This window comes from Neodiprion virginianus, chromosome 1, assembly GCF_021901495.1.
Source record: "Neodiprion virginianus isolate iyNeoVirg1 chromosome 1, iyNeoVirg1.1, whole genome shotgun sequence".
NCBI classification, from domain to species: domain Eukaryota; kingdom Metazoa; phylum Arthropoda; class Insecta; order Hymenoptera; family Diprionidae; genus Neodiprion; species Neodiprion virginianus.
In genome coordinates this window covers 10,463,800-10,489,466 of record NC_060877.1, presented here as the reverse complement: position 1 = coordinate 10,489,466, position 25,667 = coordinate 10,463,800, and the positions used below count along the sequence as shown (strand labels likewise).

Below are 25,667 nucleotides of genomic sequence, written 5' to 3'. Positions count from 1 at the left end.
GGACAGATTCAACAGTTAATTAATTGTCATCGTTTCAGGCTGAAATTTAATTTTTCCGACATTTTTCAATGTCTTGTAGTATAGGTACTTATAAGATGCTAAAATACTGTCAGTTTTTCAAGCCTCTTATAGCTCGTAGAGTTTCGCAGAAACATATTTATCATTTTTTAACTTTGAACAAATTCATTTTCACGTTCGAATTTTTATCATATCCTTGTCGCTGGATAAAATCAGATCCGATTTGTTTTAGACGTAGAAATAAGCGCCAGATCGTTCCCGTCATAAATTCCGCTTTAGACTGAATCCTGAAAGACTGTTAAAAAAAGAAAACGCTTCTTTCAGAAAAAACCAATTTATATCGATTTTTCCCAACTTTAATCTGAAACTTCACATTTTTATCTGCGTCTAAGTTTTAAACTACCGTAAAATTTTTTCCCGTCAAACCGCGAGTTTACTGATGCAAATCTCAAATTCATGATGAGAATTGGAGAACATTGAAAAAAAAGTTCTTTAAAAAAAAAAAAAAAAAGCGATGCTGCCTACGATTCCAACTTCGGTTCGGTTCAAAACGAATTCCACGTTCTCGGAAAGATCAGACTTTTTTGCATAAAGAATATTTTTTACCGCAATAAAGGATACGATTAAAATTCGAATGTGAGAATCTACATGGCGCAAAGAAGAGCGATTCTTCCTTCTTCGTAGCTCCATTTACTCCCACAAGTCGATGTAATTTGAGTGTCACATGAAAGTAGAAAAAGTCACGTTTTAAATACACGCAGACGCGAAGCGTCCTTTTTAATTCTTTATCCGGAAGTTGGGACGTAGGAATTTATTGTATAAGTACGCCCCCAAGTCCCTCGTCGGGGTACGTGGGAGGTTAAATTTTGAGGACAAAAGAAACGATTCATTCTCATGAGAGCGAGCTCATCCGTAGGTAATGAAAATGATTTAAGGCCAGTGCGCCGTTATTGTTTCGCTATTCTGTGCTGTGTGTATGTATGTGTCTGTATATATATATATATATATATATATATATATATATATACGTATGTATATGGGAGAATAACGAGGACAGAGCGCTTGGTGAAGGAAATATTTTTAATATCGCTAATTTTACTTTTCTAAGAAACAAAAGAGGAACTAACGAGAAACAGATTTCCTTGTATGTGATTTGCACAGTATGCGGTAAAGTTTTGTTTTGCAGATTTTACGGGCTAAAGATAAAAACTTCTCACGCGTTTTAAGCAGAAAAACAATCAGTTTAGATTCCTAGTGACGAATGCGGAAAATGCGAAGAGTAAGATTGATTTATTGATTAATAAATTTTATCACGCCTTGGCTACGCTTGGGTAAATAATTAATACAGGAAAAATAAGTGAAAACGATGGTTTGAAGTTGAAAATTAGGCATATATGTACAATGGGGTGTTTGACCAAAGAAATAATAATTTGCGATTTTTCACCGTGGCACGACCTAAAAAGTTTGTTCAGGTCAAAAGAAAGATTCTGTGAAAAGATGAGCGTTCTACGTTACGCGAAAAATCGCACTGCTTTGATTATTCACTTTTTTTCCACGGTTTCTTGAATTTGCGAAACAACACGTTGCAGCATTTCAAATATTATTTCTTTCCTAACATTTATATTCAACCCAAATATCACGATTCGTTACGCAACGACATAGAAACAGCAAATCTTATACTCCTAAATTGAAAGTTCATATTACGTTATAATTATTTCAAAGGATTGAATCAATAATGAAAAAATCATGAGATAAAATTAAATTCGCAAACATCGATTGGAGATTTGATGTTACAAACGTGGGTCTTTTTTGGAACGTAAATTGCTAATAGGATTGACGTAAGTAATAAAAAAAACTACATTCACGATTCTTCTTCAATTTAAACAATTGTATAATAGTAAAAAATCAGGTGAGCGTGATCTTCCACATAACGTAGAACGCTCATCTTTTTCCAAATCCTTTTTTCTAACCTAAACAAACTTTGTACGGGGTTCCATGGTGGAAAATCACAAATTATTTTTTCCTGCAACACCTTGATATATAAATGACAAAATTTACTAGTAAGGTTCCATTCCCATTTGGTTAACGCATGACGTACGTTCTCCTATAAAATAACGGGAATGGAACCTTACCAGTAAATTATCAATTATCGATCGGAGATTGATCGGATTAGAGTTCGAGATAGGGAGACAGAGAGAGATGGATGGGTGTTAGCATTCACCTGTTATGTCTTAAAGGAAATAAGGAACTTAAGCTTAAGCTTAAACTTAAACTTGATACTGGGGAGGGAAAAATAGGGAAGCCTTCCACAGGCAGCGGTGTGTCACCAAACCAATAACGCACGAGTAATCACAATTTAATGACTCAATAACGTCGCTTCTCGCTCTGGGCATCTGTCTCGCCGTAAAACCCCGAAGATTATTCCCAGGGATTCGGGATCGCTCGATAAATTCACTTTTTACTTTTAATTTTATATTTTTTTTTCCTTCTTTCCCTATAAGCACTCTAAAACTGAAGTCTTCCCCTAAGCTATAACCCAAAGCCAGTTAATTTCCCCCTTAAACACCCCTATTTTTGCCAGTCACTTATATTTTTTTATAAACTAAAATCTACTGTAGAAATCGATTTGATGCTCGGGAACAATGTTTATACTTGGAAGAAAGAAAAATAAATAAGCAGCGAAACAACTATCTTATATCTCACAAAACCATCATTTTTACGGTTTAATCGAGTTTCGTTATATATATACGGAATACGTGCGCAAATCCAAAATTATTTTGGTTCTACATTTAGTTTGAAATATTGACGTTGTTCTCAAGCAGCAAATTAATTTTTTCAGTCCATTCTAGATTATGGGGAAAAAAATTTGATTAAATGACTGGCAAAATTTCAATCGTCCCTCGGTACCTATGTGTTAATATTACGCGAAAATTTCTATATTTACAGAGGATTGTTTTTCTACAACACGAATATATTTTTTGGTCGCAATCGGAAAAATTTCAATATGACTAAAACAACGGCCACCCTAGTGTGTATCTGACTTTGTTCTATTTGGTCATTACTGTGAAACAATCTTGGTACAATTTCGGGTTTTCGAACGGTCGACTTTTTCATCTTTCGGGATTTTCACCCCCACCCTGAAAAATTTTTGGAAATAAAAAAATGCAGTTTTGTTTTATCTCGTGGTTGCATAAAAGTATTTTGGGGTCCAGGTTTTGGGTATTTCACAGAATTTTAATTTTTTAACTTCACCCCGCCTCAGGCGATTGGACTTCCCAAACGTTAAGCTGCTAGCTTCAGCCTTGTGATTAATCTACACAACGCATAATGATCAGCCAATAAACATTTATCCAGTAAAATTCCCGCCGTCGTTTATAACAACCAATCACCATTCCGTCGTCGTCACACTTATAAGGTCGACCGCCTGTCGAAAGGAACGTCAGTTCAAGTTGCCTCCGATATCCTCAGGCAGATAATCTCCGGTATTTTCTCTTTGCTATTAATCGTACTTCGCACGCGCCGCTGTTTACATCGTCGTCGATAAAGTCGCTGCTCTAGTATCGGCATCAATATTGATATCTAGTTTACGAGTGATAGAACTAAGTTTCTATGAGAAATGTGTTGAACGTAGTAAGTATATCCTCGGTAGTATAGTGGTAAGTATCCCCGCCTGTCACGCGGGAGACCGGGGTTCGATTCCCCGCCGGGGAGGATACATTTTTTGATTTATTTATTTATTTATTTTTTTTTTTTAATCGAAACCTCATTTTTAACCGCAATTTTTTTGCTTCCCTCGGGCAGCTTTTTCATTTTATTTTGGACAAAGTGTTTTAACTAAAGGAGATTAACCCTTTCGTGGACACATTATTCTTTACACTGAAAAAAATTTTTCATTTGTTACAGTAACTAGAAAAATTTCTCTCAGTGTACATGCGATTTCCTTAAAGTTTTGCACGCACGGGCTTCTGGGGTGGCTGATTACGAATCTGGACTCGAAACTCGAAAATTCAAATTGGCGGATCCAATATAGTGAAAAAACCAAAACAGCAAAAAGATAAAGTTTGAAAAAATTCTGTACAATTTTTTGGTGTGTATTAAGTTTGTGTAAAAGTTGGCGTTTGGATTTTCTTTGCAGATTAACAGAAAATGCTTGTTTCGTGGAAAAGTACGGATTTCGACCATTTCTTTACATGTACTATTTTTGCAATAAATAAATAGATAAATAAATGTTATATATTCTTCTAGACTCAGAAATAATTCAAGGGACCACGTGGAATCAAGAAACTCGGCAGTTTTTACCAAAACACGTCTTACGTTAAAATTGATAATCGTTATATTCCGAAAGCTAATAGATGTGACGAAAACTTTTTTTCTTTTATTCACTTCTTTGCTTCAAGTGTATATTATACACAGGAATTATTTCAGATTTTTGTGATTTGTGCGCCATGTTAAAAACTACAATTTTGCGACTTTATTGCCATTCTACTACTATTTCCGACCATGTTGTGAGAAAAAGTTGCCCGAATAGTTATAAATGTATAACTTTATCTAATATCCAACCTCACCACCCTGTAAACAAGAGCTTTGAGTTGATGAAACCTCTTATTTCAGAGCTGAAAATAACAATTCGAATCAATATTTTATATTCATTTTCTTAGTTCATCAACAAGTCAAAGTTGGAATTTTCCAATAAAATATAATACTGGTAATCATTATGATAATAATGTACAGGATTGATGGAGGGTTTTATTCTTGTACGAAGTCGTTCGTGACTGCATATCATTACGGAATATGTTAATTATTAATGGCAATTAACAGTCACAACTAAGGAACATCCTTCCTCGTATTAAAATCTGGCGAACAGCCATACACGTCATCACTCGAACTACGAGAAAACTGTTTATCTATCCGGTTTTTCAGGAGCCATAATTGTTATGGAATAACGCAGCGGCTAATAGTAATTGATAAATAATGTTGTCTACGACCATTTAAGACTAACAAACACGCGAAACGGCCGATGGAGTTCGGCTTAGATATGAGCACGGATCTTTCTTAATTGACTCGCTAATATTAACCGCCGTCTATCCGGTTTTTCATCGTAATCGAATATCGAGGACGGCCCTCCCCCAGTATCGCCAAAACGTAAAGTAACATAACAATATAAAAAGTAACTCATTCTTGTTAGGGAATATTCCTGAAGGACATTTGCTTGGTCGATAATAAACCTTGATTTTTAACGATAATGTGGTATATGAATTTAGTAGTTTATCTTTATTCTTCGCGATTAAGCTAACATATTCGTAATTATTAAATCTACCATTTTGTGTATTGTATAATCTTCGTCTATCCTCAGTGTTTTCTCTCAATTCGTGATCTTTTACTGGTTTTTCCAGTTTATTCACGTCGATGGTAAAGCCTCAAATCCGGCAGAGAAAAGCTGCTTGGCTAAATTGATTTAACACTTGTTATTTGCCATTATATTCATTCCCCGAGAGAAGCAATACATTTTTCCCAAACCTCACGCGTGGAAAACTTGTTTAGAAAAAATTGAAACACTTATCGTAACGATGTTTTTAAAATTTTCTGCCAAAAATACAAGTGAATAAAAGTTTTTGTTAAATCAATTCGAGTCAAAAACTTCGGACTATTGGGATTTTCATTTTTTACCGTAAAGTTTAAACACTGCGGTTGCCTCGATTGTGTTGTCGCATCTTTTGACCTTATAAAATATCATTCTCAGATCACAAGTGATGCGGATCAAGAGCATTTTCACGATTGAGAAATCAACGAGGTGGAAAAAGCTCTCGTCGAGAAACGAGATTCTAACTTTTTTAACTCGGTAAAAAAACAAGCTTCGAAGAAATCTCGTTCGGATTATCCGAGGAACAACTGCTGTTGTAAGAATAAATTAATTGGCACGTATAGGCGTCAATAGTAAATGCATGCGATTTGAATTGTACGTTCACAACAACATTGATTTTCCCTCGACTTCTTGGATATAATTCGTTACGTAATCGAACGATTCATAGTCATGATTACAATTCTCGTCACCATAGGTGTGGGCAATAACATCGAATGCTGCATTGACGCAATACTCGGACTTCGGAATGAAAACTTTATCTTCAAATGAGGCATTTGCATAATCAATTGTTCCGGGAAAACTAACTAAATGTCTGTTCTGTTATGCTTTCAACTGTCATATCGAAGTGCGGTAGAATTTACCTCGCTTCTCTCGTTTTTTCCTTCTTTTTTTCTCTCCGTCGAAAGATTTAGAGCAGAACACATTAGATGTGACACTTCGTTAGACCAACGATGAAAATTCGCAAGCGCTGAAACGAAAGAAAAATTATTCCAGCTTGTATACACCTAAGAAAGAAACTGGACTAGCAGTCGAAAAGCCCTCTCGAAATTCCCTGGGGCGAATTGAGGAAACGTCAAGTTCTTTTATTTTCCGAGGGTTCGCGTGTCTGCAAGGCCTTAAAACGTAATGCCCGCTTCTGTTCGGGAACAGATGGGAAATATATTTCAGGGCTGCGCGGCTTAGGCCGTCAACGTTTACCGTCACGAATCCCGACGAAACGAAGCATTGTTTATTTGAAAATTGCTATATTATATTATTTAGGCTTCGTTGCTTGTTTGATATTATAATTTTGGCGCGTATAACGTAGTTGTCAAATAAATTATTTGATACATTCAATTGTTGTTAATACGGTTAATAACATTTTTATCGGTGATACAACGTATGCCATTATTGAAAACGACTTGAGAGAGAAAAACGAGAATATTGATATTCATCCGAAATTGAAAAATTTTTACCATTCATAAACCGAACGAAAAGATGTTGATGTACTGAGAAAAATTTAATTTGTTACGGCAACTAGAAAAATTCAGTAAAACATGTATCGTTAAAAAAAACTGTTTGAATATTGTTGGAATTACGAATAACCATTTTGCGCTATTGTCGATCCTTTTTTTGGTTATTGCAACGTAAAATCAGTTTATGAGGTTTACTCTAATTTTTTAGCTAAACAAGGCTTTAACGTCAATTTATTGTTGCACAAGCGTTAAATTTTCGCAACAGTTGCAATAAAATATAGCAACAGTGATCGTAATGAGAAAGAATAGTAACGGATACTAGACTTTCCGGTAACAGCTAGAAAACTAATTTTCGTTTTCTACCCAGAACTATATTTTTCGATTGTGATAAAAAATGAAAATGGTTAAGGACTGAGCGGTAACCGGAACTAAAAATTTCTCTCAGTGTACGTAATTTACGATTTCACATAAGTTGAAGCTAAAAACAGAAACGTTCTGTGATTTAAACAAATAAAATTATCCGGCACTCGGTGCTTAAATGATGCATGAAAAGTTTGATTCTACTGAATTATATTTAATTGACAAATTAAAGAATCAACTGCGGATTTACGGAATTGAATAAAATTTGCCAAAATACAATTCAATCGATGTATAGTGGCATAAAAATTTTACTCTTCATTCTTAGAATATCGAAAGATTCGCTTCAACTATCGGAAAAATTCTTGCTCCGAGTTGAATATCTTGCCTCGTAGTTGTGCTTTCTCCCCTGACTTCACAATCCACCGATCTTACCTGTACATCTGAAGCTTACACGTCGATGGCCAGTGGAAAAAAGGCGATGTGTATTTTCGTAATGAACCGTAATCAACTATGGATTTAGGATAGCGTAATATTTTCTGAATCTGAGTTAGAGCTTACAGGCACGCGATGGAGCTAAAAAATTACTGTATTACGTTGGCTCATCGGGCGAGTTCGACAGAGCTCTAGAATCACGCTCCTCCGTGTTTTTCTTCCCTTCCTCGCGCGGTTTGGGGAGAGAAAAAGGCGCCGTGCAGGCACAATGGCCCTTGTGGAAGAATAGATTACTGCATCATGCGGGAGACTCGTTTTTTTTTTTTTTTTTTTTTTTTTTTTTTTTTATGCGGTTACTAAAAAATTTACGTCAGTTCCATAGACGAGTTCATTTTTCGATTCACCAAACCAATCCCGTAAGTTTTATTCGGTGAACCACGTGCATTTTTTTTCAATATAGGTATGAATATATTTTTCATAAATTGTTAATATATCCGCAATAAACGAAAAGTGGATGTAATAACAGTGTTCCAGGACGCAATGGCGGCGTACCTACGGAGTCGGCCACGATTCCTACCTTACCGACAATCGGTACGCCGCCATATTGTCCCATAAATTTCTAATTATATCTAATATGGAAATGGGAAATTGAATTTCAAGTGACGAGTTAAACGTAGGCAAAAAAGAGCAACGAAAGGTCAAGGAATTCAGAGACGAGGTAAAGAGTAGAAACTAATTGTGAAAAAGAGAAGTAATATGTATAACAATGAACAAACTAACCTTGCTTTCAAAGCCTTAGAGCAAATTACTTTGGCAATTTTTCTGAGAGAGGTTAATTAACTCGTATAAATGCGTTGCCCGCGAAGTTCCCGAGACCAATTTTCATTCGCGCACCGTAATGTTTTGCGCAATTCGCTCATTTATTTATTTATTTATCTTTTTTTTAATCCTTCTTTCTTTTCCATTGTCATCCCTTAAGAGAAAAGTCTGGATTCTACGGGACGTTCATATTGCGAGAAATTATTTTCTCCCCCGAAAATAAAAATAAAACTCTTATACAAACAGGCAGAGATACAGTTTTGAAAATACGACGATGATGCTCGTATTTTTTTTTCTTTCATTCTTTTCATCTTTTAAATACCCGCAATTTTCATTTATTTTCTCGCAAACGGAAGATGGCGTACAAATTAATTTGAACGTTCTTTTTACTGTATTTTTCAGGTGAGTGAAGTGAGCCGTATTTCCCCACCGCACCATGAAGTTGGTTCACCGAATCGCATTGATCCAAGTCAAAAACAGCCTCGACCCAGTCGAGTGAATAATGCAGGAAAATTTAATTCCCGCGGACATTTCGCCGGATCAGAATTGTATTAGGGCTGATAATTAATTTCGTTTGACTCGAGTTCCAAATTTCGCGTGATTACACGCGTCGATAAAATCGATGCGGTACTTGTTGTGATAAAACGAACGTCCTTTTTTTCTTTCTTTTCGGTCTTTTTCTTTTCTTCGTATCCGCTGATTCCGCAATTGTGTAACGGGTTGTAAAATACAGCTACGGTGGTGTCGTAATGGTTTTGCAGAGGTGTCTTGCTCTGAAACCGTTTTACGCGAATAGCACTGTTTTATGACGAGGATCAGGGCGATCAAGATCGGAACAACGGATGCAGAAAAGGTGAGCATGCAGCCTGTATTGACAGATTCTAAAATAAGAATTGGGGGAAATATGGATAAGTGAAAAAACATAATTGAAAAATGGTTTAACTTGTGAAATTTCGATTCGCAAAGCTGTTCAATATTGCAAATAATTATTCAATTTGGGTAAGCATTCGTATATCAACGTTAAAGACTGGGATTTCGTATTGAGGACAAGCAGTTGTGAAAAATGTTTCTGTGCTTTTTCCAAAAACTTGTGCAGATTCTTCGTTTTAAAATACATCGGCCCATTAGCTCAGTTGGTTAGAGCGTCGTGCTAATAACGCGAAGGTCGCGGGTTCGATCCCCTCATGGGCCAGATACACTTTTTAACTTCCCGTTTTTCTGCTTTTAGATATAAAAGGAAGCTATTTTAATCAACCCGAAAATGAAAAATTGAATTTTCACTAGATCGCGACCTTTCAAAGTCCAGAAAATCACAGTATGTATGTGATTAATATTTTGTCCAACGATATCTCTAGAACGAGTTACCGGATTTCAATAATTTCGATCTCAATCGACGCAGTTTTTCCAAATTTGGAACTGATTTGATTTTGGCTTTGATCGATTCAATACTTTTTCAATAACAAAATTCCAAAAAATCAAATGAAAATAACGATATCTTGAGAATGGTTTTTTGGGTCGCTAATCACGAAACTGAAGTCATATTGCGAAATCCAAAATAGCGATCCAATATGGTGGAAAAAAATCTAAAAATATTCCGATTTCGGTAGAAATTGGTAAGCGGAGATTTTTTGGGTCACCGACAACGAACCCATGGTCAGACTTCCAACATGTTTAATGGCGAATCCAATGTAGTATTTCGAAATTTTTAAAAATCGTGACACTCTCATGTAACGTGATATCCGAGAGCTTTAAAAGCGTTGATCACGAATCTGAATTTGTAGTTCGAAATTCGAATTGGATATTATTTTTTATTTTTATTTTTTTTCTCTACAAACTTTAAACCCGCTGTGTTAAAAGGAGAAATTCGAGGGACGGCAAGTTTAAAGCCGTTTCTTTCCGATCGAACCAAGTGTTTCGTCTCTTGCATATCGTTATAATTTCAGATCAAGACAATTGGATCATCCGATTAATTCATGCAAACACCTCGCAGTTCTTATATTTTTCGTTGTTCTTCTTCTTCTTCTTAAAGAAATCAAACAAACGTACAAAAAAAAAAAAAAAAGACACCGTCTAGTCAGGCAAATATAAACATATTCATTGAATATTTCTCGAATTCGGAGACGGAGAGTTGGGGAGAAAAATCCAGAGGGGGCAGCTCTGAATAGCGAATGTTTTATAATTGGGAAATTCTCGGCCCTGAGTTGATATGCGTTCGAATGGAAGAGAACTCGCTTACCGTTGCCCAGTAATGCGTTGCCTGATATATCTAACATCCGTTCGGCGGATATAAAACGCGATCTTCGAGCGCCAATAAATTCTCCTGCAACAAATTATACTGAGGCGAAATGCAGTGAAAAATGCCACGCATACCTTGGTATAGTTTGCGTTTTGCTGGGCGCCTAAATATCGACGGCCATTCACACTTATCTTTGCCTATCCCGGGGATATAATACCTAATTAACTGGAAATATTCGATAAGGCGTAGAGATTTCATAATTACAGAGCATGGATGTATTATATATAGTTACTCTTTTTATCTCGAATCTCAATAATTATCATCATCTTACTGTCAGGCGCAATCAAGCGATATAAATCATTAACTCAGTTGCTATCGAAACGATTACTCGGACTATTAGTCGACACTTTCAGCAAACAGTACTCGAAGAATATTCTTTTCATATAATTCAAAATTCCGTTTCATCGTGCCTTTAATTTTACTGAATTTTCTTTACGAAGTGTAAAGTAAATGAGAAATTTGTCATATGGCGGAATGAAGATACAATGTGAACACGGAATTGGAGTAACACTTATCTGTTGTGAATTAATTTTCATCGAAAACAATGCGCGGGGGAAGAAAAACCTCATAAGCTACGAGATCCATGACTTATATGGCAACGCCATAAAATTATTGAAAAATTATCAAAACCTTATTTTCATCATGAACTCACACTTCATAAATTATTGTTCGTAATATTGCTGATTGTTCCGGAACGTTGAGTAAAATTTTTATAATCAAATCGAGTGTGCCGAATTGGACGGAAAAATATTTTTCACTGTATTTTTTTCTGGGGCAACATACCGTGAATAAAATTACAATCGGAATTGTATTGCGAGAAGTTGACAAAGCAAAAAATATTGTAAGCCGAGGGAAATTACGACCGTGTAGGCTGACAAAGGAAACGTCCGATTGCCGTGCCATGATTGAATTGACATGCCACACGCTTTTCTTAAAATTAAGTGCCGCTTACAAACCTGGTAATAAACGATTTTCACATCTAGAGGTAGATAAAAATCATTTATTCCTTCAGAATTCAGATGTTCAAAATGTAACTACAGATCATCCACTTCGTATCGTTTTTCTTTTTTCTTTCGTTCAGCACCTTGTTTTTTTTTTTTTTTTTTTTTCGAAATTTCTTCACCGTATTGCATTGCTGCGGGCAGGTTATTTTCTTACTGCGCGAAATCAACTAAATTGCAAATGCAATTTTATCAGCAAGTGGAGAGGAAGGAAGGAATTCAGTCGAACGAATGAAATATCTCCGCGGATCTTTTTTCAATAAATTTCAATCCGTCAGATTTTACGTACTCCGCCTATATATATATATATATATATATATATGTATTTCATTTATGTATATATATATATACACACATAAACGTGCGGACCGCTCTAAAGATACACATCTACGCTCTTTCAATCTTCGCGAACCCTCCGATCTACAAAGATGTATTTCTTTCTCTCCCTTTTCGCCTCTCTCTCTCGCTCTCTTTTCCTGGCTACAATTTCATGAAATGAACCTCGTCCCTGCCCCGCCCGATCCTCCTTGCCTCACTATAAAACAATCATCCGGCAATTCGGTTAAACGGCTTCTGCCTACATCGACGATATCTGGGTCACTCTGCACCTTCGAATCAAGCTGAATGGAAAAAAAATGTAACTCAATTGAAGTAGGGAAAAAAAAAGTTGATGAAAATTATTTCATTTGCCGAGAGACGCTGTTAGGGATAAATTATATAAAAGTATTTTCGATCGTTCGAGTTTCAAGCCTATTTACAGACGTTCGTCCCAATTTTATCTTTAGAAGAAAAAAAAAAGTTGAAGAAAAATTTCGACATGTTTTCTAGTTGATAAATATAATTTAAAACAACCTTGCACTAGTTCCGCAAAATTTTATTCAAATCAGTATAGACTGAAATCTCTATAATCGAAGTACCGATACTCGTATGAAAAAGTGGAATTTCCTCACGACATTATGAATAATCTTCTATTGTACTTAATTTATCGATTGCTTAGGAAAGACCAATTTTTATTTTATTTTTTTTTTATTATCATTATTCCGTCAGGAGAGAAACCCTGTCGATTATCAATTCGTAGTTTGAATCCTGTTTCAATTATTCTCGTCGCTCTCAATACCTGCTAATGCGTAAATACTAAAAAATATCATGTTTCGAATACACTGATTTTCGCTACTGCACGTTGTTCGTGACGTGTGTGAACAGACCAGTGAACGAATCACAGCGAATGGACACAACTTCCAGTCGGATTAATTCCCTACTGCGAAAGTGTGCTTCCAACCATACCTATAACGTACCTATACGTGCGGTATTTTCGTACGAAAAATAACTATTTTTAACGACTTGTGTGAACAAAATAACGATCTTTTTTCACGTTTATCAGCGCTATTCAAAGCGAGCCGGGCTTAAGTTTTTTTTTTTTTTTTTCGATTTTTTTTCCCAATTCTCGGACCACTAGTTCCGGCGTTATAAATTTTTAACAGTCTGAACCTCACAGTTAATTTTCAGTAACTGGATAAGCGACTGTATTGAAACATAAAATTGTCAGAAACTCCGTTGACCGTACTCGATAAAAAAAATTTTTTTTGTGATGTTTCGGAGAAAGATAAAAATTCGTCTGAACAAATGAAAAAGCATCTTTTGCATTTTGGGTTGGCAGTCGATGCGAAGACGTCGTCCCCAAATTGTCACTGAAAAGTGGTGAAAAACTGTCTGAAAAGTTTTCTAAAATTTCTTTCCAAATATCCAATCAAACTTGGAGCTTTAGGAATTAAATAAAAATAGATTATGAAAACATTTGGCAAAAACTTTAATTATTGAAGGGAAAAAAATTAAAAACATACGGAATTATGTCAAAAAGATTTTGCCCAGAGTGTACAATATCTGTGTAATTTTTTTTCACAAGTTTTTGGTACGGAAATCTTTCATATACGAGTATTTATTTATCTTAAAGTAAATCAATTTTAAGCAATTTTAAGCAACGTCTGTGCCTACCCACGAATAAAAAATCTCATTAAAGGATAAAAGAAAAAGCAAAGGGAGCAAAAAGAATACCGAGCATGAATAAAAGCAATAACAATGGCCTCATAACCATTCGTGAGGCTTTCGTCATGTCACAAAGGTATTCTGAAGGACTATGGATACACAACTGAAAAGAGGTATTTCCCAAAAATTGACATTTCCTGAGGGAATTTTTTAATAAACCAGATCCATTGTGCGTCAACTTTTTGTCATCGTCTTTTCAGTAAGCATACAATCACCTTAAAGTCACGAGGTTCTCCGATGTTTTGCGTGTTGCACGAAGCAACAAAACGCAAAAAATCAGACCGAAGAACATTTAAATCTCATCGTCAGGTCTTTTTAATACCTCCGTCGTTTGACTTTAGACATTTTTCATGTCTACAAAAGTATTTCATTTCTCAATTTCAAATGTTCGATCTTGTAACTTTTTTTTTTGTTACTTTTGCTTACTTTTTTTCGAAAGGTGGCATATTCTACAAAAATTAAAAGGCGGATGAAGTGCTTTCATTCCTTTCACTGCTTTTTAAAAAACGTAAAGCAAGAAGATTACTTCACATTAGTAAACTATGTGTTTCTGGTCTTTTGAACATTGAGATTGTATCGAAATTGGTTTACAACGCGACTTGAACCTTTCCAAAAACGAACCAAATGCAAATCTGGAATAAAAATAATTCACACCGTACGTGTCTCTCTTTTTTTATATACGCTCTGTAAACTGCAGGTACGGCTTTACATCGGATCGAATAAGTTTCACCGTTTTCATACGTTATGAGCTTTACGCGATTTCCTGTCAGTTACAAAAACTTGCAAGTAAACAAAGTAACACATAGCCGGATACCTTAAACGTCATACATATTGATATAACAAGTCGTGGCAGCAGTACATACCATATTTTAATAAAATCAATACGACATTGACAAAAACAATTGTGTCGATCCAAAATCTATGTCAAATGTAGGGAGTCGGACAAATTTGTACCTGCAATTCATGATGCAAACGAACACCACGACTTTTATTCCGATAACATGACTCTATTCGGAAAGGAAAGTGAGAGCGGGAAGGACTTCTTAGTAACAAATTCATCAAAGAAACGATTTATTCTCTGAAATTTTATAGCAATGGTAAAACTTGCATTGTAATGCTTGGGAGTGGCAGGGGAAAAAGGGCCCACTCTGCTTCGTACATCTCCGCTGGGACTCTGGTCTCCGTGCGGACTAGACCCGCTTAAACTCAATTGTTAACCTTTTTATTTTCCAAAATTATAAATTGACGGTACAAATTGTGAATTTCTCGATAACTAAAACCAGTTGCTAGAGTTAGACACTACAAATTTATTTTTAGTAATCTTAGAACCAAGGAACGAACAGATACAACCAAAAAAGGTCGATAACTGGGTCAGGGTCAATAACTGGTGCAATTACCTTATGCCGAGTGTCGTCCTGTCCTTAAACATTTCATCGCGTTCCAATCTCTTTGTCACGTGAAGTGCCTCTGCCGTCGGGATGTTCGTGAATAAATTTTCGGCATCAAAGCTGACCGGTGGGTCTTGTTCACGTATACGTAGAATCCTCACTAGGTCCACGAAATGTTTGGAATTCCTGATGTGTGGTGGGCTCTCACCAATCACAGGTGTTTTGATTGGGACCAAGAACTTGACCAGCTTTCAGCAAGGTGAATGCCTGGAACTGGTAATTGGACTTGGGGGGCACATTGTCTTTATGGATCTTCAGTAGGCCATATACATAGTTGTTGTGGTTTGATGTAGTGAGACGTAATCCGTGATTTGACTTTGTCATCTAGGTAGTAGCTATATTTTTTGAGCATCCGGTACACCTTCCCTTCATGGCTTGTTGGCGGGTCGTTCTGCAATAGAGTACAAACCGACGCATAAAACTGTAAACCGACATCCGGAATTTCAGTTATCTATATACCGATGTACTCACAACCAGTACAGTATTAAACGACTACCGACTTTTTATGATTATCCGTTTCTCACTCTACTTATCAACTGAGAATTTATTACTTTTATTTCATTATGCCTGTCACTTCGTAACCAAGCTTCACACCAACGATATCTTCAGCGTGACACGGATCACAAATCGGTGAGTGAGCAAATACGATTGAATTAATAAATGTCTTATCATGTTTTCCTTTTTACGGAACTTTATTAGAATCGTCGCCACAGGTTAATTTCCTACGTTTTACAGTTAACGGTCTCGCTTTATTTGTGCAGCTCCGTTCATTCCAATTGATAAATCATTTATCTATCTAGCCGTTCTGTAATGGCTGTTCGAGAACAGCGAATTTGAATATTGCTATGCTTTTCATCATCTTTTTTTTTCCTTTTTTCCCCTGTTTTCTTCAACATGTAACAGCCAGCAGATGGCCAGCTGGCCAAAACGTCGCGATAAATAACCACTTCATGGACGTTTTTTCGGCAGAGTAGCGATGCAACAGTGCAACAGAAAATATTAATGCCCATCGCTATTTCGAGTCAGCCTTATACGTGTACACACACTGGCGTGCAATCTCTATCTATCTCTACCTCAAATCCTGCCGTTTGCTCGTCTCGTGCCTCGAATCAGATCAGCTTTATATTTTATGTATTATCCCCTGTTTTAATATCTTTTATGAGTACCATCCATGTATTCTCTCCGCTTTGTCAAACCTCAGTTATCGGTCTGTTCTCTTGCGATACAGATTGTATTGCCTTCTATCTACTCAGTAAAGTGTGTCTTTTATTGTTCATCAAATACAATCTATCTTAATCATCATCTCGTTTCCTCACTACAGTCTTTTATTTATCACTAATTCGTGGATCCTACGTCAATGATCCACATTCGTCGCTATCTATCTAAACGAACGTTAATGCTACCAAAATTTCTGTCTATGACGTAATCGTGGCGTTCTGTTTGAAAATCATTCGTATGCCATTCGACGAAACTATTTGCATAACAAATTAATGAAATTATCTTTCCTGTGATAGATAAGACATCGCACATATTTGCGCATCGTCAATTCAAACTCAATTGCGTTTCATACTCGGTATCACATCTCGACGCAATCGCCGCAGGCGCAATTGACTTACGAATTCAAAGATTATTTGCAATCGCAGACAGACATTCACTGATATATAATTTTTCGAATTTACCAGTTTTTCAAATTATATATACTTTTCACAAACTGAAAAATTACCTCGAGATTAATATTAACATTGATGATGCATATCCGCATTTCAATATTATACGATCCGCAATTTAATATCAGACGGTCATTGACTGTCTTACGAGCTTCGCACCAAGAAGCGTAAGTTACCAAAATGTAAACACACTTACAGACACTCTTACAATTGTGCTCGAAGAGGAAGAACTTTCTATATTCACATATACTATCACAGCACAAGAAAACAAATTTGAACTTACTGGTAATGAGAGGAATTAACGACATCAGAGTCAGGGCGGCTAGGTGGTCTAGTGGAGTAAGGCTCCGGTAAAGCATCGCTAGATACCAGGTTCGATTCCTGGCTCCGTCGTTAATTTTTCGAATTTACCAGTTTTTCAAATTATATATACTTTTCACAAACTGAAAAATTACCTCGAGATTAATATTAACATTGATGATGCATATCCGCATTTCAATATTATACGATCCGCAATTTAATATCAGACGGTCATTGACTGTCTTACGAGCTTCGCACCAAGAAGCGTAAGTTACCAAAATGTAAACACACTTACAGACACTCTTACAATTGTGCTCGAAGAGGAAGAACTTTCTATATTCATTCACTGATATAATACGCTAGAACTAAGCAAGTGACAATGTAATTAGTTCACGTGTTCTTCAGTTTCTTAAAGATATGCAGTTTAAAGTGTAACGGAGAAATAGATTCGGAGGTAGAAAGTAGAGTCAAAAAACCACTTGCATAGTTCGATTCGGCGATGTGGTTCAAGTTTGGGTCGTTCGTCGTAGTTTGGTTACATGAGAAAAATTAATTAAATTGCATTTATTTCTTGTCTTTTGATGAATGTAGACGGAATGTCGATTCGGCAGAAAGTGAATCAAAAGCAGATTTTCCTGACAATGAGATCATTTGATTGATTAGCTACAATCCCTTATTAACGTTTTCTTTCCTCATGTGTCAGCCGATAGTAAATCTACGATCATTCGCTTATCAAATCTCTTATGAATAACGTTTCTGATCAACTATTCCGAATGCGACAGTGGTAAGTCGTATTTCAAGTTCTCATGCAAACACGCATGGTTGGATCAGATAACTTTGTAACTACTACGCAGGCCATGTCGTTCCGCAACGTTGACTTGTTATCATCGTTGGTTTCTCTCTCATTCAACTGAATGCTGCTGGATTAGTAAACTCCCAAGTCTTATGCTCACACATTTCACACTTTATTTGATAATTGTTTCAATACCATTCGCTAAGTCTGTGTTCAACGTATTGCGTTTTGTTTCCCTGATGTTCTACTTAAATCTTGTTAGTTGAATGTTTGAATCGATTTATCAAGGTCTTAAGGACCATTGGACACGAGGTTTCATCGCTATTCACTTTTCATAACAATTGTTGATTATTGCTAGGCATGAAAAATGGTTGAAAAAAAACGACGAACATGTAAGTTTTACTGCTACTTTGATAGTTTAGATTTCTTCCTGTACTTATTGTCGTCTCATTTTATCTGCTCAATTACCTTTGCGATATGAGCTACACTGTTTACATCGTAAATAACCTCTTCAGACGATGCTGTTAAAACTCGAACGTTCTGCATAAATAATTTCATATCTTTGAGCGACATCGTCTCGTCTTGTTACCTTCGCTCCAAACTGGTGCGTGATATCCGGATCATTGGGTCTCTCCAACTTTGTTCGTCGTCTTATACGTTTGCATCAAACTTCTCTGTTTTCGTTTTCTCGTGACAATCGTATTGAAAAAAAGTTCGGAAAAGTGAAGTGCTGTGAAAAGTCAAAGTTCCCTCGATCCATGCTTCTTATCGCGACAGAGCTGCATATAGTCCAACACATTCATGACTCGTCGGTCTAATTTAACCTTATTTTGAACAATCTGACGTACTTGCTTACTCACTGCTGGTCAATCACCTAGTTTCCACTATTTGCCTCACACTCGATATTCTCAAACGGAGATTCGTCTTAACCAGTATTTCTCCTTTTTACACCTTCATTTCTTACGCTGCTTATTGTTTTAAACGTGGTTTGAACTGTGCTCACTGTTCCTGAAGACACAGACAAGACTCAAACGAACAATCAGGTACCAGCGCGAAACACACGACTTCACAGCGCAACCCGTGAATAACCATAAATCCAAATTCTAATTCTACGTTTCAGCGGGATCATTTAATTGCAAAAAGTGAAAGCAAACGATGGAAAAAGATCCGAGGAAAAGCATCGATTCGGAAAGGAACGAACGGTTGAACGCGTATTCGAAAGGCAAAGCGAGATACCTCCTCAGACAAACTATGACAGCTCTTGGTCCAATCCTGAGCACCATGGCTGCCGGCATGACGTCCGGCTACAGTGCGGTTCTGCTTCCTCAACTAACCTTGAACAACTCAACGGATTACAACGCAACGTCGAAAAGCCCGACGGATTACCTGAATATGAAGCAGCTGACGGTTGAGGGTACCGAACAAGTTTCATGGATCGCGGCATCGGCTGCTCTTTCGATGGCTCCAGGATGCTGGATTTCCGGAGCCATGATGGAGAAGTTCGGTAGACGAACATCGCTGCTGCTATTCAGTCCAGTATTTTTTATCGGATGGTTGATAGTTGGGCTTGCGCCCAGTCTGGTTTGGCTGCTGGTCGGCAGAGTTGTGATCGGATTTTGCACCGGAATAATGGGCCCTCTAAGCCCGGTATTTATAGCGGAAACAAGCGAGCCGCGTTTGCGAGGAATTCTTCTATCCGGTATCAGCCTTGCAGTAGCGGTGGGCATTCTTGTCTCGCATATTTTTGGCACTTGGCTACACTGGCGACTGTCAGCCATTATGTGCGGAGTTTTCCCCATCTTCTCTTTACTCCTTTGCCTTGTTGCGCCTGAAAGTCCCACGTGGCTAGTCAAGAGAGGTGAACATGTAAAGGCTCGCAAGACCTGGCAGTACCTCAGAGGAGATAATTACGAGCACGAGTTCGAGGCCTTGACGTATGGAAGTGCGAATAATCCTGAGGTCAACGAAGCTGCGAAGGGACTCGACGCTTCGATGGAGTCGAAGCCACTTCAGGATCACGCGCCTACGCGCGGCTGGAAGAACGATGTGATTTCCAGAAGCTTCCTCATGCCCCTCTTCATACTCAACGTCTTTTTTTTCACTTCCCAGTTCTCCGGGATTAACGCGGTAGCCTTTTACAGCGTGAACATGCTCGCGGAAGTTTCCGGCCCTGAAAACGCCTACACTGCAACACTCATTCTCGACTCGATTCGCCTCGCCTTTGGTGCCATTGCCTGTTGGCTGACGAAGAATTACCCCAGGAGATCTATGACCATTATTTCCGGTCTCGGATCAGCGCTGAGTCTCCTTCTGCTCAGCGGTTCGCTCTTCACAGATCTCGGAAAACCATGGCTTCCGATCTGCTGCCTGTTCGCCTACACGTGCACAAGCTCCATCGGTCTGGTTCCACTGCCCTGGCTACTGTGTGGCGAACTTTTTGGAGCCTCCGTGCGAGGCCTTGGCTCTGGAATAAGCTCTGGTTTTGCCTTCATGTGCTTTTTTGTAGTTGTGAAGAACGCACCGTCCATGATGGACATTCTTGGACCGTCCTGGACTTTCTGTATTTACGGTATCATCGCTCTGAGTGGAACCATCTTCCTTATCGCATTCCTTCCGGAGACAAAGGATAAAACTTTACAGGAGATTGAAGATCGCTTCGCCAAACCGTTCAACGAGAAGCGAACTCATGAATGACTCATTCGTGCAATTTTTTTTTTTTTTTTGTAACAAATAACACAAATTAAATTTGACACTCGCTCGTATATTAATTGTACCTTTCGGTACAAGACATTTGGAATCGAATGTCAGTTTTCTGATACATTCTTTGATCAGTATTTAAGTCAGTATAGCTCGGTGCTTCGACTGCTTTCAATGCATGGGCTTTGAGTATTTTTAACTCATAAACGGTCTTCTTCATCGCCCTGTGTCACTATGATTATAAAAACTCCGTTGTGATTCTCTTGTGATTTAAAGACCTCGGCTGTCGTTGAATGAATTAGTAATGTGTTACTGTTAAGTCGTGTATGCATTCACTAAGTATATACACACGAATATGTTTATTTAAAGTTCTGTGTGTAGTTGGATTGAGTGAAAGTATGAATAAAGCAACGTTTTGCTTAAACCGATGGCCATTAATGAGAAAGGTTTGAGAGGTTTCAGAAGGCTTCAGAGTGATAATATGAAAACTTGTCTTCGATACTTAAGCTTATGCCCAGCAGGTATGCCCTTTAATACTGTCATTTTGTAGATAAGCTACACTCTTAGTATTTCTTAATAATGACCATCGTAACGATTACCCGTTTTCTTTTTGATTTCCGTGAGATCCACTCATTTCAAGCTAAAGGTTGCTACGATTTATCGCAAAGCTGAAGTTCAAATTGAATTTAAAACTATACCTACTCCGTTAATTCTTTTTTGCTTGATATTTATTTGAAACTAAGAAGAAAAAAAAAACTCTTACTTGGCCGACTTCAGTAAATAGTTTTACCGCCAAACGTGGTACTTTTAATTTTGTATTAGGCACGCGTATATTCCGTGTGCATTACGCATTCATTCGTGGTCATGCTGCGAGTCAACCTGTGCAAGCACATCCTAACGTAAAGGAAACCACGTGGCAAGACCTTTCTTTTTACATCAGTGTGGCAAATATTAAATCAAAACGGTATGCAGAATGCGAAGGTCACTACGGTGAGTGTTTGAAAACGGTTTAATTACGGTATACACTTTAGGCGTACAATTGGTCCCCGATACATGTATCGCAGGTCATTGTTCTATGCTGTTGCATTTCCTCCTCTGATAATAAGCTCTACTGGCATAAAAAAATTTATGCCACAAACGCGGTAGGCAAATGTCAAAAAAGAACAAAAAGTAAAACTGGTTTCTGTGTCACGTGTTATATAGTGGGAAGGTGTTCGTTTTTTTTTTTTTTTTTTTTCTTTTCTATACCAAAGCCGTCATCTTCAACAACAGACGTATTCTATCGCGTATCTTATTTTTCGGATTCTCCTCAATCCCTATTCAACGATCCCTCGTCAAGAATGAAAGTAGACGGTCACGTATGCCGGGTTTTATCGATATGAATGTCATTGTGAAATTTAAAATGCTTCGAGAAATCACGCCGAAACGTGGAACACGAAAACTATTCACGAGGGTGCAAAAAAGTAGAAATTTCTAGTTCGGGTTGAAGTTCTCGGTGCATTTATCGCAAGGTCTTCTTACAGATCCTCGCTGAAATTTGAGACCGTTTGTTATGTCCACGTAAGAAATCGTTTTAGGTACGTTGTACTGCAACAGCACATCAAACGGAATTGTATATTTCGTTTCTTTTTTTTTTTTTCTCGTTTAATATCCCTCGGAATTGGATTTACATTTTTCTTGTTTACCCCATTCGCGAGCCAACTTTTTCATCTCCAACGAGCCGTGCAAACAATTATTCAGCAGCGAGAACGAAAAGTAAAAGGAGAAACGCTCCCCTTTGAAAGAAAAAAAAAAAAAAATGGAATTGCAGACTCCTTAGTTAACCTCTCTCTCCTGTATTACGTAAAAAATCGAGTCCTGTAAATAATATAAATAAAAAGAAAGAAATTGGATGAAAAGGTGAAAGAAAACCTGCAGGGAAAATCAGGCCTGCGATAGACGGCGCAGGTGTAATATCAGTTAGATTTGTGATTTACGGTGATAAGAACAATCTCGTTCCAATTTCCTATCCGAGACGTGCCCCTACTGCACATAATCTTCATGAATCCGTAATCATCCGATCTCGGTTATAACCCAACGTTGGAAAGGTTCGTCCCTGTCGATTGCCGAAAAGTTGAGTAGAAAATAATTCCCCGGTAGTGCCTCGATTACGATTATACACTCTCTTCGTCTTTCCTTTTCCTTTTCCGTTTTCCATTTTACTACCATCTTCTAGGTCTGATTCCTAGCTTGGCAATATCGCTGATGCAACGACGTAACATGACAATAACGATACGTGAGATCTAATGCACCAAGTATTAATCGTGCGCATGTCGAGTATACCACAAAGGATCACATCATCGTAAAGACATTTAGATCGGAGAAGCGAGAGGATGCTGGTGATTAAACGGCTGTAGGAAACCGTGAAACGAAAAATGCACTGGAGCATGCTTGAGTAAAGGAGGTACTTGGCGCATAACCTTCTAGATACGTGGACTTTGTCTATGTACGTACTCCTATTCATACCTACTATACACATCTGTGTACAGGACTCCGGAGATATGTATCTCAGCACAATACATAGACGATGTACGACTGCGTATATATAACCACGGTACGTACACAGTGGTTCGTTTAAGTTGATAAAAATAATTTATTCCAGAGGTTGTTATATTTGTGTCGCGTATAGTAGCGTGGAAATTACACTCTCGCAAATAAGTCCGCGCAACTCTTACGCTCTGCAATGATAACATAATATTCCGGTAATTTGAGTAAAGTTAAACTATCGATGGGATTCGAAAATTCCCAGACTAATCACAGTGTACTTAGTTCGTATCGACGGAGATCGGTTAATAAATAATTATTATTGATCGCAGACTCGCGATACTTTAGTCTGAGGCAACGACCGATGTAAGCCACCCGGTACGTGGTAGTTTGAAAAGGGGAAGGTGAACGACGGGTAGGTAAGGGGTAAAGTAAACAGGATAACGGAGTGAGAGCAGCGAGGAAAACATCCACAACGTCTTCCGAGAGCAAATCCCCGTACCGTGTTCCTACAGGCGGCGGCGTTGTGGAGAAAGATGCGACAGCCGTCAAGGACTTTGTGAAGTCAGCGACAGCCGAGGGACAACCAAAGGTCCGCTATACGGGGGTTATATTATGTCCTCGAAAGCCTTAGTCGGCATAACGATGGACTCGAAGGACTCGGAGGACAATTACCTCCGAGTGACTACGTGCTGTGACTCCGAGGCGAACTTCGCCCAGCACCCTTCCTTCTCGTTTGACGTTCCAAACATCGACTCGCATGCCCAGGGTCACGTTTTATTGACGATTTGGTAAGAGTCTCCGGATATGACGCGGCTTTACGAACACCTACGCATATTTCAGAGCTGAGTCGTTTCTTTAATCGAATGCTCAATCATTACTCAAGTGATGAGAAAAACGATCTCGGGCTTTTGAGCAAGCGCTGAGCGCCAAATTTCAATAATAATAATAATAATAATAAGGTGATATCAGATCAAGTCGAAAAAATGAACAGTGAAACATTTTTTGAAATTCTACAATTTGATTATTCAAAATTTTCCCTTAGTAAAATATTTCAACAAATTAATTATTTATGAAAAATTATAAATTTAGCAAACGAGATTTTTTTAGGTCACGTATATTTGAAATTGAAGTATAAATTAATATGCGATGATTCGTATGAAAGAATAACAATAAAGATTACTTAGTTATCGAATACACTAAATACGAGGCGATGACACTCATAACAATAATAATTATTTATCAAATATTTATTTCAACAAATACGAGTACGGTTGTTTAAATTACGGTAGTAAATGTGTATATTTTGAAAATGGCGGTTGTAATTACGGAGATAGCCGAATTGTATCGAAACTATCCGAATTACGGTTTTTTTTATCAACATCTTCACTTAAGCGACGAGAAAAACTCTCACAGTTGTAGAAAAATATTTATTTCTTTCCTTCGTATATTAAGTATTAAAAATTTTTAGTTTTCAGTATTCTAAGAAGCACGAAATTTTGTGAAGATCAAATAATTTTCGAGTGGTCCTTCTGTTTGAAATTTTGTAAAAATAGGAGTTTGAAAATGATTGTGAGAAAATCGCTCTGCACGTTAGCAATAGCGCTGAAGGGTTAAGTAACCATAAAAAAAAAATAAATAAAAAAAAAAAAAAAAACAGAATCATCCGTCCGTTCGTATCCACGTTCAGTGGGGTGGAATCGGAACGCGAGGTAATTTTCGACGAAGGCTTGCATGTGTTTTTTCTTTCACTCGAACCTTTTAGCTTTTCTAGCCAATCTATCCCTTTGTGAAGTGGTGACAATTGGAGTGAAGCGTGCCACGATCTCCGTTCAATCGAACCCCCGATTACCAGGGGGATTACCTGGAGATTACTACCGTAGCAAGCGAAATCCACCGTTCTCAAACATTTCCAGTAGGGCACTGATATTCAAGTAGAAACACGCTCTGGCAATTCAGCTCTTTCTATTATTCTTTCCTTTATTCTTTTCGTTTATTTTTTACCGTTCACCTTCGTTTCGAAAGTGGATTCACAAATTCGCCAACAAATTCAATTTGCCCTTTCATAAACACTATCGATACCGGCATTTGAATTTTCTCTCTTCAATCAACGCACACTCTTCTTTCTCACGATATCGGTACGTTTTAAATTCATCATTCTTGGCCTCGTTATCGTGAAATATTGCTCCGATTGTCAGAAATAAACACCTCGGTGGGTTGATGATATTGAATAGGATCGCTGATTCGAAGGAGATAGTCCACCGTGCCTTGCAACGGACTGTGTAATTACTCGGTGCAATCTGTACGCGTGGAAATGCGGTAATACTGGAACCCCTAAACACCAAAACGCAGGACACGTGGTCGCAGTGCTGACAGTGCGGTTAACAGTTATTTGTGGTTGGAAGTCCCGCTTCATCCCTGATCCTTCGCACTGTTCAACCCTCCGTTTCCTTT

The 25,667-nt window shown here is 37.6% G+C and overlaps 2 protein-coding genes and 2 non-coding genes across 8 annotated transcripts in view; all 4 read left to right on the top strand.

Annotated features, from left to right (window-relative positions):
• Nucleotides 1-25,667, top strand: part of LOC124310082 (mannosyl-oligosaccharide alpha-1,2-mannosidase IA) — a 274,724-nt gene that overhangs the window by 111,067 nt on the left and 137,990 nt on the right. Inside the window, exons 1-2 of one of the 3 annotated variants that reach the window (XM_046773668.1) lie at nucleotides 3,541-3,674; nucleotides 8,848-9,298. The exons of the other annotated variants lie outside the window; for them this stretch is intronic. Coding sequence (XP_046629624.1) covers nucleotides 9,251-9,298 — 48 coding nt within the window. The 5' untranslated portion in view covers nucleotides 3,541-3,674; nucleotides 8,848-9,250. Of the gene's footprint in view, nucleotides 1-3,540; nucleotides 3,675-8,847; nucleotides 9,299-25,667 lie in introns of those variants that run through there. 3 annotated transcript variants of the gene reach the window in all.
• Trnad-guc (transfer RNA aspartic acid (anticodon GUC)) lies at nucleotides 3,658-3,729 on the top strand. The gene has a single exon. It is a non-coding gene; the product is annotated as a tRNA-Asp (tRNA).
• Trnai-aau (transfer RNA isoleucine (anticodon AAU)) lies at nucleotides 9,564-9,637 on the top strand. Its single transcript has one exon. It is a non-coding gene; the product is annotated as a tRNA-Ile (tRNA).
• LOC124310085 (facilitated trehalose transporter Tret1-2 homolog) lies at nucleotides 13,768-21,114 on the top strand. Of its 3 annotated transcripts, none has more exons than XM_046773674.1 (2): nucleotides 13,768-13,898; nucleotides 19,114-21,114. In XM_046773674.1, exon 2 carries the CDS (start codon nucleotides 19,149-19,151, stop codon nucleotides 20,685-20,687), a length of 1,539 nt encoding a protein of 512 aa, XP_046629630.1. In that variant the 5' UTR covers nucleotides 13,768-13,898; nucleotides 19,114-19,148; the 3' UTR covers nucleotides 20,688-21,114. The 3 variants fall into 3 exon arrangements, with proteins under 3 accessions (XP_046629630.1, XP_046629629.1, XP_046629628.1); XM_046773673.1 differs by lacking the exon at nucleotides 13,768-13,898 and adding an exon at nucleotides 14,666-15,863; XM_046773672.1 differs by lacking the exon at nucleotides 13,768-13,898 and adding an exon at nucleotides 17,573-18,597.

What these genes read in the sequence shown, in the direction of transcription:
- LOC124310085 (XM_046773674.1), top strand. Translation starts at nt 19,149, where the DNA reads ATGGAAAAAGATCCGAGGAAAAGCATCGATTCGGAAAGGAACGAACGG.